Here is a 13512-nt window from a genome sequence, read left to right as displayed (position 1 = left end):
GGCTCTGGCCTTGTGGCGCACTGGTGGTGGCACTGGCGGCGAGTGACGTCGTTCAGGCACACGACACAACCTCGGCTCGGGGGCTCTCCTCCTGCGCTGCTCCAAGCAACGCTGCAACCCTGCACCTGCCGTCGTCCACGTGGAGCACCGCGCCGTACGACCGTACCGCGCCCAGCCGCGCCAAGACGCCAAGCAAGACTTAGCTACACCACTTGACAGCGACGAGCGACTCACTGCCGGATTACGTACCCTGCACACCATGGATCACCTCATCAATACCACCACCAGCAGCGACGGCTTGGGTCGGACAGACAGGGGCGCCGCGCGGCGCGCGCGCGCACGCACGCACGTCCGTCAGTCAATAATAAACACACGCCCGACTGCCCGTCGTGTTTCGGGGTTGACTTGGCCTTGGCTGCGGTCGGGTCGGTTGTGCTGCTGGTGGGCTGAGGCTGTGGGCTGTGGGCTGGCTGCGCTTTGCCGTTGCTACCAGCCAGAATTGGGTTCAGTTTGTGGCCTCGACAACGCTTAGTGGCAAACCGACAGAGGGATGCGTGTCTGGTGTTTTGGCGCCAACTGCCTCCGCAGGTCATTAAACGACTGCGCGCGCTCGACTGCGAGATCTGCCCGTCGCCCGTCTCGTCTGCCGCCACTATGACAATCCTCAATGCCCTTGGCACATCACACGCGTCACCGCCACAACCAATCTACTTTGGTCCAAAATGGCAGTCGCCAGTGGCATCTGCTGTATATCAAGCTATGAGTTGTGGTACGACAACTGGTACAGGCATGTGTTTGCGTTGCAATATTTGTACACTCTACCGAGTTTGCAAATGGTCAAACTCGAACTCTTGGCTCATGTCGTCTTGCACAAACAGTGACGGTGTTGGGGGGTTGAGAAAGAAGAAAAAAGAGTGCCGGATGATATGTGTGCGTCCGTGTGTGTGGTTGGTTGGTCTAGTGTTACAGATTCCTGAGAAGCTTCTTCTTGGTCCGGAACACGCTGAACCGCGCATTCGTGGACATTTCCTTGACGTTGCGTTTGAAGCCGTCCTTGAGGTCGGGTCTGGGTAGGGGTGTCAGTACAGTAAACACGCGCCAACCCCGCCACAATACTCACTGCCACCCTTCAGGTCTGCCGCCCAGGTCACCGTGCTTGCCGCCCCACTCCTTGGGACGGTAGCGCTCCCTCTCCTCCTCGGTGGTTCGCAAGTGGCGATCACCGCCAGCCCACAGCGACGGCACATAGCCGCCACCCGTCTCCTCGATGATCGTACTCGTCGCCTTGTTGCTGTCGTTGTATGTGATCGACCGGGTGGAGCTGTCGCGTCGCTCGCCGCCGTTGAGGCTGGTAGGTCCACTGTGGATGCCAGAGTGCTGTTGCGGCGACTGGGGAGTCTGCGACACCATACGCGGCTGCTGGATCCGGGTCGACGGGCCATGGGGAGGGAAGATGATGCGCGGGTCGTCGTCCTCGAGGATCTGGATCTCGGGCAGGATGCGCGAGCGGCTGCTCGAAGACATGACCGGCTCCACAACACGCCCCGTCGTAGGGCGCGCAACGCGTGCGTTGCGCCTCTCACGGTCCTCACGCTTCTTGCTCTGGGCCGGCGTCTCGGGGAACAGCTGCTCGCGAGGGCGCTCCACTGGCTTCTGGCGCTGATGCACGGCGTGCTCCCGCTCCGAACTTCCCCTCGAGCTCGCCCCACTCTTGACCGACTCGGGCACCTTCAACACCGACGACTGCACCGACTGCACAGAGATCGCTTGTGACACCTTGCGCGGCGCGGCATCAAACCCAGTGATGCGTGTCGCGCCACTCGGCGCACGCTCCACCCTCTGTGCCGGTTTCATTGGCGTCGACTTGAGCTTTTCAGGGAGTCTTGGTGGCACAGACTCGGCCTCCTCATACCTGGGCAGCGCCTCGGATACCAATGGCGAGCTCTGTTGGTCGGGCTGGCGCTCCCGGAGCGTCATCTCGGACACATTCCTCGACTCGGCCTTGAGAGTGTCCTCCGACGTGGTGCGAGCTCCGACTGGAGGTTTTTGCGGAGAAAAGTCGTCGCCGGCAAAGCTGCTAGAGATCGACGGTTTGGCCTTCATGTGTCGTTCGGTGCTCGAGCTCTCGGGTGTGGTCTCGGTATGTTTCCGGGGCGACTCGTCCGTGCCCCCGATACTGCTTGTTGCACGCTGCGACTGGCCTGTTCGTGTCGTATTGTACGAGCTGCCAGATGCTCTCGTGTCCTCTTCGTCGTAAGTTTCAGATAGAGGAGAGTTGGGTGCTTGATGGCGTTGGCTCAGGCGAGATGGCGCGTGACCAAGCCCGCCATTGGTATGAGCGTGACTGCTTAGGGAAACGGCGTCTTCGTACCCCGAGCGAATGCTGGGCGTCGAACGACCGTTCATGAAGCCGCTCGCTCGGTCGCTCATCATGCTGCGGCGGCGCGCAGCAGCATAGCCCGATACCTCGTCCATTCGTCTCCGCTCGACTTCGAGCCTGCGACGAATCTCTTCTCGCTCGCGGTCTCCGTCTTCCATCGATTCTCGGCCGTCAAAGCTTACTCGCTGCGGTTGCCGAGGGCCAGAATCGGAACTTGCCTCGGAGCCCGAGCTCGAGCCCGACGAATGCCGTCGCTGGTGTCCGAAAGCGCTTCGTCGTCGTGATTTCCGTCGCGACATTTCAGATACACCAGCAAAGGGATCGTACTCGGTGTCGTGTAGTCGCCCAGTTGAGTCGATGTACACGCCACCCATCCCACGCCGCGGGGGACCTGACGGCTGCTGGCCGCCGTGGAAGCTTGTTGTGGAGCCCGTGGCTCTCGTGCTCTCTTCCTTGTCTTTACTCCTGCGGGACAGGGCGCTGAGACCACCGGCGGTGCGAACCGACGATAGTCTGCTTGGGCCAGCGACGCTAGCGGTCTCGTCGTCGCCGCCAGCATAGTTCCGAACCGACTTGTATTCTGGTTCGAGGAGGTGATCCAACTCGGCGCGCTGACCGGCCAGAGCCTTCTCCTTGTTGTGCTTTCGGCCAATGTTGAAAGCTGGCGGTAGTGGCGAGAACGCTGACGACGGGTTGGGGTCGTGCATAGCCTGACGCTTAAAGTGCATCTCGGCATAAGCTTGACAGAGTCAGCTACCCATCATCAAACCCCGAAGGGGGGGTAAGCGCCCACTCACAAGGCCGAAACGTCTTGAATTGGTGCTCCTGTTCTGCCTTTTGCGCCTTTGACGGTACGGCATGGGATGCCGACGAAGAAGACGACGCCCCATACGGTGCCGATCCGACGGCTGACAGACCCTCGGCGTCATGCTGGACGTTCTTGTACGACCTTGACGGTCGATTCAATATCGTCAACATGGCGCCGTTGCGAGGGAGAGGAGGGGGAGGATGAGGGAAAAGGAGGTTGAGGGGGACGCTATCACGGGGCGTCGCCCGTTATGAGAGAGCGAGGGACGTCGTGGTGGATAAAGGTTATCGGGGGGTCAGGCGGCGCGCAAAGGGGTGTTGACGGGGAGTGGCCGTCCGAGTTGGGGTGGGTATTGTGGATTGAGTAGTAGTGGTGTAGTGGGTGATGCGCAAGTCGTCGACGAGATGGAGTGTGTAGGTGTGCTTGTCGATGCGTCGTTGACTTGATGGACGTCTCTGAAGGAGGAAAGGGGGGAGGAGCAGAGGGAGGTATGCTGGAGCTGGTGTGCTAAATGACGTAGGTCAAACGACAAGAGGGTGATGGGTTTGTTGCGTATGAATCCTGGGAGGGGGAGGGGTTGCTGCCAGGGTTTGCCGAGTCGACGTGAGAGGAGAAGAAGGGAGGAGAAGAGATGCAGTGAGTGACAGTGTGTGTTGTGCTTTGGGAGATTGTGATTGACAGGTGGAAACGAGTGGGGTATGAATGTCACAAGAGATGGATGATGACAGAGTGGTGAGTGGTGGTGTGCACTGTAGTGGTGCAGTGGTGCTGCTGCTCCTGCTGCAGTGCAAATGAAAAGGGTCGCCCGGCAGCCGTGGCTCAGGATAGTGATTTGGGACCTGGACGACATCGACCAGAGGTCGCTTGCTGCACTGGAGCTGACTCCTCTCCGTGACTCTCTCACTCCACAGCCTCATTCGTTGCAGTCGTCCAAACTCTTCTCCTCTGCATCACTCTCCTCTTCACACCGCCCCCCACCAATCTCGCTGCTCGCTCGTTTATGCGGCGCCGCGTCACTCCGCCGCTCGCCATCGGTGTCAGTCATCTCGGCCTTCGGGCGCCGTCGAGCCACCCACCAGCCAAAAGGGGGGGAATGGGGGCCGAAGGCTTTGACGCATGCGGGAGCTGCACCCTGGAACAGCTCCAAGTTTCGTTACGTAAAATCACCGACCTCCGGAATCATTTCTCGGTGACGTCATGCACTGCTATGGTCCACCCCAACCCACCTTCCTCTCTGAGCGACAAGGCCCTTCCCTGCAGTCAAGTTTGTCCCGCCAGGCAGGACCTTGAACCATCCTGACTGCCTGCCTGCCTCCTAGCCAGTCAGCCAGGCTTGCCTCGCCTTGCTGCCCACTCGTGTGCATCCAAGACAATTCTGATTCAGTCCGTGTCGTCGTTTGCCACCCAACTACCAAGTTGGGACGCGACGCGTCCAACTGCAGACGCCGAACAATTCCACTCGACGCGTCTGATTTGCACACAAGACAGTATCGTATCAGATGACTGCCCGTCTGTCTGTCCTGCTGCCTGTTGTCGGCGTCGTCGCCATTGCATGGTAGTCGTCAGTCTCTCTACGTTTGTGGTGTATTTTGCAACTTGAAACCGGGTTGGGACCTGCAGGGCAACTGCGACAAGCCTACAGGCAACAGGCCAACAGTCGGGGACACTCGCGTGGGCCCGTCGGTACCTCGTTCGCACCTGCTTGTTTACGTGCATCAAGGCCGTGTGTTTGTGTCTTTTGTGTGTGTGTGCATCGAAAGAGATTGCGACGAGGGCCCATGTATGCATCGCGCTGCTGCTATTTACATGCGCGTCTAGCAAAGAGAGTCGTGTGCGCGTGCCCGAGTAAGCAGAAAAAATCAAAGTCAATGCGCGATGCACCGTGACCCCCACCCCACCCAGGATTTTGACGTGTGTTGCCCTGTGTTGCCGCCATTGCCACTGCCGCCGTTGTTGCCGCCGTTGTTGCTGATGCCGCCGCCGCCGCCGCTGTCCGCTGCTGCTCGCTGCTGCCCGTCGTTACACTGGCACAGACCTCAACTTCTCCTTTTACTCATCACTCTTTGCATACCCATTTTTCAGCACGCCCTTCTCCCGGCCGCAAGCTTACACGGCTTGCTCACGACCTTGGACGACCTTGTAACGACAACGACCACCACCCCTAATAGCTCTACTCGAAACACTTGCCCCCCCATATCCCGCAGACCACATCTGGTACTTCCCCTGGCTGCAGCAGACAAAGAGAGTGTCACTCTCTCACAAAGACCTTTGCCACCGACCGACCGCATGATCCCACCCGCGTAACACGGCTCCCTCTACTACCTTCATCTCTCCTTCTCGCCCACCTTTATCCCCCTCGCACCCATCAGCAACCTCATCTCCACAGCTTAGGGGGCACCGAGCCGGCCTCACCCAACGGCCGCGACCGACGACAACGCCACTGTTGACACCATGAAGTCGCTTTTCTCGAGATTCAAGTCGGCGGGGACCACAACCACCGAGAAGCATACCGGCCACCCCCCAGTCCCAGAAAAGCACAAGGAGAAGGTTAATGTTGCGCACCCCCACCCAGTAACCGCAGCGATCGGAGGCCGCTCGGACAGGGACAGCAGCGGCGGCGGTGGCGACCGCACCGTCCGCGTCAGCAGGTCACGATCGTTACTGAACCGCAGGCCTAGCAGCAGACATGCTGTGCGGACCCCTACCCCGACAACGGCTGCAGCAGCAACAGCAGGCGAAGCCAGCGAGCACCACCACAGTCATCACCATCACGAACACCACCACCACGAACACAATCACCATGAACACCACCACTATCCCCGCCCCACTACCCCAGGTCCTTTGCAGGCCGCAACGCCGGTGCCCCAGCCTGCCGAGCTGCCTGAGCGCAAGGATTCCCTACTGCTCTCAGGCGTCGAGCCAGCGGCCGTGGCGACCACCCACGACGACACGCACCTGAGAGCGCACTGGGACCTCGAGTCGCCTCGGCGTCGCATGAGCTCGGACAATATCAAAAAGGTTGCATTCCAGTCCCCAGCGCGGGCGACAGAGCACTCGAGCGAGACAGACCTCCGGTCACGTATGGAACCGGCACCGCCGCGTAGTACCTCGCGTGCCCATGTCCGCAGGGTATCCTCGCCCCGCCGGTCATCTGTGCGTGCGGCGTCGCCATCCAAAGGACGTGCTGCGTCTCCCACACGCCAGCACCGCTCGCCCACACCTACCTCACGTCACATTGTGCAGCGCCCAAGCTCCCGAGCGTCAAACTCGCACTCGCACCTGCGCAAGACCTCGTCGTCGTCAGTGTCGGCCAGTGGTGTGAGCCACTCGCCGACCAAGTCGACATTGTCGTCACTTGCCCCGTCCGACGCCTCGACCATGAGCGCCGAAAGCTACCTACCACAACCAGAGAGCTGGAGCGCGGCCATGGACGACGAGCTGGTCGCCAACCTCGGTCCACGGGAACGTGCCCGCCAAGAGGTCCTCTGGGAGATTGTTCACAGCGAAGAGCGGTACGTGTCACCGGCGCATGTGGAGCTCGGGGCGCTACTGACATTGCACAGATACGTGCGCGACCTCGAGACCCTCAATGAAACTTTTTGCAAGACGCTCCTACCCGCGTCCGATCCCACCCCATTCTCTCTCCCTGACCCGGTAACGACTACGCGCACAATGTCGCCGTTATCGCCGACGATATCATCTGGAGGCTCCACATCGTATCACGATTCGTCCGCCACCACGACTGATTCGTCATTTCTGCCCATTGCCGCCCAGTTCTCTTCGGCCAGGTTCTCGTCCGACTCGTTCCGCAACTCGGCTGGCCTGGTCGATTCGCCAGAAGCAACCGACAGCTCGTATGGGCCCCCGGGTCGGCCGTCGGCTGTGGCCGCCCGCATCGACGCGTACAACGCCTTAACCCGTAGCGGCGGTGTTGCTGGGGCTAGCGCATCGCAGGAAAACCAGGCGAGCCGACCGCACCAGAACAAGGACGCGTACGCCCGAAACAGCGTTGTCATTACACATGGACCAACGGCGCCACTCGCAACAAGAAGAGCATCGGCGCCCGTCATTGACACGAGCGACAGCGGCCATTCGCGCCTGGGCTCGCGATCGAGCTTGTCTTCGGTCGCAAACGGACCCGTCACGCTTCCCGACGATCTCGAGCAAGTGCTTGCGGTGATTTCCCAAGGTATTCTGCAGGGGCATATCAAGCAGGTGACGGAGCTGCGGACAAAGTATGATGAGCAGTTCCCGCTTGTCCGCAGCCTGGCAGATGTGTTCACGTCTCATGTGAGTGGCGGTGGGGCTGGCGGTGCTGACAAGGCAGTCGGACATACTTCGCGAATACGCCACCTACGTGCTGCACCTGGAGCGTGCGTTGGCGCAGGTAGACGAGGCGCTGCAGATTGCCGAGAAGATCCATTCCACGGCTGGAAAGCGGTCGTCACGGCGCCTTGAAGATTCACAGCTTGGCAAACTGGGCAAATTACTCCAGAGCCTGGAGGACGTGGCCGCTGAGCGTGGCGAGGCGGGGCTGAGCATTGCTCTAAGCAAGCCGTTTCAGCGCCTGTTGAAGTACCCTCTGCTGTTCCAGAACCTCCTCTATGTGAGTGGTAGGGGTGTTTGCAGCTACTGACACACCGCAGAACACGTCCCCTTCGACGCGCGAGTATGAAGCCACGCTCGCAATGGTGGACGAGGTCCAGCGAATCGTTCGCAGTATCGAGGACGAGAAGAGCTCAACCGAGGACAGAGAAAAGGCACACGATGCCTGGGCGCGCATTGACGGCATTGAGCGCAACAAGTTGCTGATGGCGCCACGCCCCAGCCGCTTGCTTGTTAGCGAAACGTCACTCAAGGAGCTCAAGGAGCAAAGCAAGGGCAAGGATGCGCCGCCGATCAAGGAGCGGAAGAGCCACCACCGCCTGAGCGACATTCTCAAGGGCAAGAAGGACAGCGACCAGTGGATTGTGTAAGTGGCGCCACCTAGGGAGGTTAGGACAGCGCTTACTCTGCAGCAAATTCACCGACGTCTCCCTCCTCTGCGAGCTCACTGGCACGACCACATTGCCGTTGTCCACTGGCAAGCGCTCTGAGTCTGTCACAGACCTTGGGACGACCAACAAACGCTTAAGTGGCATCAACAACAAGAGGCACCAGTCGGTGCGATCGCGCAATCTGTACCGATTTGTCAAGGTGCACGAATGGCATCAAAAGGCGACACCGTCGCCTGTGCGTCGAACGTCTGTGGACCCTCTGGGTGTCGGGCGACGGGCTCCGCTTGAGAGACTGGCAGAGGCTCCGAGCACGCCCAAGGCGTCGCCTCACCGCACGCCGCTCGCCACGCCGTCCAAGATTGTGCCGCTCAAGGGCGAGGACGACACGCCGACCAAGCTGACGCCACGGCGCCGGCCGGGTGGGCAGTCTCTGCCTCTTACCAGCTTTGACGACGACCGGTCGGAAAGCATGTCGGTCATGTCGTTTGCGTTCCGCAGCGAGGCGCGGCCCAATCCTGTTGGTCCACGCAAGACCAAGGTTGGGAGTGCGAGCACGAGCCCGCGGGCATCGCTCAACCGGGCGACTGCTGCGTCGCTTCAGCGGCAGCTGGGCAATGGGGCGTCGACCAGTCTGGGCAGTGCGGCGGCCAATGCCAAGTTTGCCAACCGACTGCGGTCCAGCGACGACATTGTCGGCGGTGCGACCATTCGGCCGGCCTCTCGCTCACGCCGGTCGCTCCCGCCAGCGATGGCGAATGTCGGCGCACTGCGGTCGACATCTGTGTTGTCCCCGACCCTGACCAACGTGGCTGGGCGGGACACGCCGTCTATCCGTACGTCACGCGAGCTGCACTCGCGTGAGGCGACTGCCACGTCTGGTACTGCCACCAAGCCGCCGTGGAACTCGTCCACGCGGCCTGTTGCGTCGCCTGCGCCTCGTCCGAGCTCCATGTCGGCCATACGACCCAAGCCCAAGCTCATGTCGGGGCACAAGACGACCGAGAGCCACTCGTCTACGGGGTCGTCAAGTGCTGCCAAGGCGAGCTCGAGTGCCAAGGCGAGCTCGAGCAACAATGCCGATGTGAGCATGTCGGACAAGAGTGACAATGCGCTGGGGATCAGTGGGGCGCCGGCGCCTGCTGCTGTCGCGGCGGGCAGCGCGCGGCGCAACCTGGGCGGGCACATCTAGCGCGAGTGTCTGGCCCTTGTCTGGTGGCCGGAGGAGCACATCGTAGAGTTACATAACGTTGTACTGTGGCTTGTGGCCAATGCAGTGTCATGAGCGCGGATTCACGCGGTGGTCGTTAGGCGGCACCGGCGCCGGCGCCAGCGCCGGGTATGTACAGGGCCATGGGGATGGGGGATGGGGTTGGTCGGGCTGGACCGGACCGTTTACTTTTTCTTTCTGCCAATGCCGACGGCAGCGCCGAGGGAGAGGAACGAGATGCCGCCGAGGGTGGAGCGGCGCTGGCGGGGCGAGCTGGGGGGTTGCGGGGTGTCTGGGTCATCGGCGTCGGCGACCTTGGCCGTCGTCGAGGGGGGAAGGGCAGGCGAGCGAAGGAGCTCAGTCGACGAGCGGAGGAGCTCTGTCGAGGCGCGAGGCGACGGGCCAGCGGGGCTCGCAGCCGGCTTGGTAGGCGACGACGGCGGGTTGTTGTTATGGCGGAGGAGCTCGCTCGACGAGCGCGGCGTCGCCGCGGGCTTGGTCGGGCTCGGCGGCGCGGGGGTACGCAGCAGCTCGGCCGAGGAACGGGGCGAGGTGACCGCCGAACTGGGCTTGGTCGGGCTAGCAGGCGGCGCAGCAAGCAGCTCGGCACTCGCGCGCGGCGCGAGGCTAAACCCAGCAAACGCGGCGTCGAGCTCGCTCTCCCTCGCTGGCGGGGGGGCAGGCGCGACAGCAGCCGCCGCGCGCGCCGCCACGAGCTCCATGACGCCCTCGAGCTCGGCGTCGCCAAACGGCGGCGAGAAGGCGAACACGCCGCCCCGGCCATCGACCACCGCGAACTCGCCGCCGTCCCACACGACGGGGGCCATCTCGTCCCCCTCGTCCTGCTGCAGGCCGAAGAGCGCGCCGTGTGCTGCCGCACGGATGGACGGCAGGCCGGCCCACCACGCCTCTGGCACGCCCGCCGCGGAGCCTTTACGCGGGCTGCTCGCGATAGGCGAGCCAGGCCGCGCGCCAGCCTCGGCGAGGCGCACGACCAGCGCCGCCGCCAGGTCGGGCCCGAAGAGCAGGCTCGCGGCGCTGGTCACGCCTGCGACGTCCTCCGGGGACGTGGAGGGCAGGAAGCCCGGCGCGACGGGCACGACGTGTGATATAACGGTGCGGCGAGTGGGGCTCGGGTGCAGTGACACACTTGGGAAGTGCGTGAAGTCGCCTCCGCGGGCCGCGAGGGCGCGCAGCGCCGGCAGCGAGAGCGTGCGGGTTGGCAGCGCGGCGGCGGGGGTCGGCGGGACGCTGTCCTCCGCCTGTGTGCCCGCGTCGTCGGCCTCGGCGTGCGCGAGCGACGGCAGGTCGAGCGCGCTGCCGGTCAGCGGGAGCGAGGGCAGTTGGAGGGCCATGGGGGGGCCGCGGCGCGCGGTCGTGGGCGGGGGCGTGGAGGGTGCGGCTGGCGCGGCGGCGGGGGTAGCCGGCGCGTCGTTGTCGGCGACGACCTGCGGCGGGGTGAGGACCGCGTTGCTGCCGTCGTCCTTGTCGCTGTTGCTGCTCATTGCGTTGTGGTGGTGTAGAGTGTCGAGTCGATCGATCAATCAAGCAAGCGTGGTGGTCGTGCGTGCGCGTGTTCGTCGACAGCGAGCAGCGAGCTCGGGGTCGTCTGTGCCACTGCCTGTGCTACTGCTCGGTGCGACGCGACGAGGTTGGTAATGTCGGGGCGGGTGGGGGTCATGACGACCGGGGGCACACTTCAGCCGTGCTTGCTTTGGATGAATGGCGACGATCACACGCTGGCTGTCCTCGCGCTGGACGGAAAGGATGCATGCCAATGTGCCGTGTACACATATCAGCCCGATCTCCTCCTCGTCAAGTCGTCGTCGACGCCGCGCCGACTTTTGTCACGCCACGCCGGCCACGCCCACCCACACCCACCCACCAGCCCCCCGCCCAAAGCGCGCACATCCTTTGTGGCGCCGCGCCGCAACCACGCCGCACGGGCCTCAAAATGCCACATTGGGGCAGTGGGTGGTCGTCTGCGCCACGCCCCACTCTACATGCATGCTCGTATGCCTACAACAGGGTGCTCTAGTAATACACAAACCACACGACCGACGGCACAGCACAGCATGACATAGCACGCCACACACGCCCTACAAACCCATCACCTTGCGCCGGAGCACCTCTCTGCGCTCGTCCTCGTCGTCCTCGTCGGTTTCCGGGCCAGGGAGGAATAACGCCTCGGCAGCCTTGCGCTTGTGCCGCGTCATCATCAGCGGTTCGTCGGCGTCATCGCTGTCTTCAGCCACAGCCTCTTCTCCCTCCGCTGCGGCCTCTTCCTCCTCGGCAGAGTCCGGTTGGTCGAACTCGTCCAAGTCGGGCTCGCCATCGTCCACCTCGCCGACCTCTGCAGCAGCCTCCACGGCACGCCCCGCGGACTTCTGCGCTCGTCCTCGAGCTCTCGTTCTCCTCGCCGGCACTCCATCGCTGTCATCGTCCACCACGGTAACCTGCATGTCAGTGGCATCCCACCACCACACACTCACATTCTGTACCGGTGGTGTGGGCTTCTTCCTGCCTGAACCCCGAGGCCGGCCCCGGCCCCGCTTCACCCGCCCTTCCTCTTCCACTGCCTTTGGCGGGGCCACCTCTTCTATGTCCGACTCGGGAAGAGACGCCTCACGGTACCGCACGTTGGCACCGCTGTGGCGGAGGCTCCGGCGGCCGGCATTGGCGTTGGACTGTCGGGTGCGCAGCGCGACGTTGGGGTCGGCGCTACGCAGAACACGGCCAGTTTCAGCGGCGCCTCCGTCGCCCCGCTGATTCCTGCTTGACCTGCGCACCGGAGGCGAGGCCGAACGCGATGCCGACCGCGAGGCCGAACGAGTTGTCTGGTGCCGCAGTGCCACAGAAATGGCAGGCGGCGTTGTCGATGATGGCACAGACCGGGCCCGGAGCGGCGACACCGACGACATGCTGAAGAACTCGTCCTCTTCTTCATCCGAAGACTCCGGCTGAATGTCAGCGCTACGCACACAGGAAACTCACAAGTGGCGGCGAGTCGGCCACGGCCCTTGTTGAGTCGGCAGCAACAGCCTCCTCCTCCTCCTCCTCGCTCTCCTCCGATTCGGGTTCTGGCGGCGGCGGCGCTGGAGCCTTGCGCTTGGCCTTGCCACGGCGCGGAGGGCCAGGCAGTGAGACCCGCGGCACTGGCACGGGTGGTCCAGGCAGCCGGCGTCGCACAGGGATCTCCACAGTGGGCTGCCGACGACGGCGAGGTGGTGATGGTTGCACGGCCCAAGACGGTTGCACTCTTCGTGGCTCCTCGTCGTTCCCCAAAGCGTTGAAGTACGCCTGGTCGCTCGTGTCGCTGTCGAGCTCGTCCAGTTCCGCGTCGTCTACCTCAATGTCGTCGTCGCCGTAGTGGCCGTAGCTGTCGGTGTAGTCCCCGCCTTCCTCCACATCTTCCTCCGGCTCCTCATCCTCCTCCTCGCTTAACTCCTCCGACTTCACCGCCGCCGCCGCTTCCTCCTCCTGCTGGTACCGCAACTCCGCCATAAGTTCGTTATGGTGCACCATCTCGGCGTTGAACTCGTCCCGCCTCGGGTCGGTGGCCGGAAGGAACGCCCTCGCACGGCCAACAATAGGCAGCCGCTGGTTCCTCCGCCGGTCGATAATCGTGCGCATCTTGTCCTTCATATGCTGGGGGTTGAAATCGGACAGCACGCGAGAATGTATGCCCGACTCGCCGTGCAGGTACCACACGACACGAAGAGGGTACGACTCGGACATGGGCACCTTTTGCAGCGTGCGGTACAGCGTCAACTCCTCGGCATCCGTCCACCGTCGCTTGCCAGACTTGCGCGCATAACGGAACCCTGTGCCGTTGACCCTCCCGTGCAGTCGCGACGGCTGGGGGTTGTAGTCAGGAGGGAGGATGTAATCTTCGTCCGTCTCCAGCGGGCCACCGTCCCAGTCGACCATGAGTCGGTCGGCGTGCTGAGGAACCTGCACCGGGAGGAAGGCAGAGGGGCCGGCGTCTGGCGAAGCGGGGCGGAGCGAGTCTGCACGTGGAGCGGCCTCGCCCTCGCGCGAAGGCGCCCTGTTGGACGAGGGCATGCGAGCTCGGCTTGATAACGGCGCTTTCTGCGACGACACTCGGTGCGAGCCCGAG

General features: G+C 63.0%; 4 protein-coding genes across 5 annotated transcripts; 1 reads left to right on the top strand and 3 right to left on the bottom strand.

Moving 5' to 3' along the window:
• Nucleotides 1-715: 715 nt before the first annotated feature.
• On the bottom strand, nucleotides 716-3893 carry LOC62_03G004335 (uncharacterized protein; the record flags this gene model as incomplete). Of its 2 annotated transcripts, none has more annotated exons than XM_062770854.1 (3): nucleotides 3178-3893; nucleotides 1121-3119; nucleotides 716-1066 (listed from the first exon to the last, which is right to left on the bottom strand). In XM_062770854.1, exons 1-3 carry the CDS (start codon nucleotides 3356-3358, stop codon nucleotides 964-966), a joined length of 2283 nt encoding a protein of 760 aa, XP_062626838.1. In that variant the 5' UTR covers nucleotides 3359-3893. The 2 variants fall into 2 exon arrangements, with proteins under 2 accessions (XP_062626838.1, XP_062626839.1); XM_062770855.1 differs by lacking the exon at nucleotides 716-1066 and having other exon boundaries at nucleotides 2840-2893; nucleotides 2950-3119.
• A 1338-nt stretch (nucleotides 3894-5231) lies between these two features.
• LOC62_03G004334 (uncharacterized protein) lies at nucleotides 5232-9474 on the top strand. The gene is made up of 5 exons (XM_062770853.1): nucleotides 5232-6700; nucleotides 6752-7478; nucleotides 7516-7794; nucleotides 7835-8160; nucleotides 8207-9474. Exons 1-5 carry the CDS (start codon nucleotides 5640-5642, stop codon nucleotides 9372-9374), a joined length of 3561 nt encoding a protein of 1186 aa, XP_062626837.1. The 5' UTR covers nucleotides 5232-5639; the 3' UTR covers nucleotides 9375-9474.
• Nucleotides 9475-9577: 103 nt separating this feature from the next.
• Nucleotides 9578-10897, bottom strand: LOC62_03G004333 (uncharacterized protein; the record flags this gene model as incomplete). Its single annotated transcript, XM_062770852.1, has 1 exon — nucleotides 9578-10897. The coding sequence occupies one exon, from the start codon at nucleotides 10895-10897 to the stop codon at nucleotides 9578-9580; it is 1320 nt and encodes a 439-aa protein (XP_062626836.1).
• A 594-nt stretch (nucleotides 10898-11491) lies between these two features.
• Nucleotides 11492-12896, bottom strand: LOC62_03G004332 (uncharacterized protein; the record flags this gene model as incomplete). Its single annotated transcript, XM_062770851.1, has 3 exons — nucleotides 11492-11848; nucleotides 11885-12352; nucleotides 12387-12896. 3 exons carry the CDS (start codon nucleotides 12894-12896, stop codon nucleotides 11492-11494), a joined length of 1335 nt encoding a protein of 444 aa, XP_062626835.1.
• Between the last annotated feature and the right edge of the window lie 616 nt (nucleotides 12897-13512).

Source organism: Vanrija pseudolonga, chromosome 3, assembly GCF_020906515.1.
Source record: "Vanrija pseudolonga chromosome 3, complete sequence".
NCBI lineage: Eukaryota > Fungi > Basidiomycota > Tremellomycetes > Trichosporonales > Trichosporonaceae > Vanrija > Vanrija pseudolonga.
The sequence above is the reverse complement of the archived record's forward strand: the minus strand, read 5'-3'. Positions and strand labels throughout refer to the sequence as shown.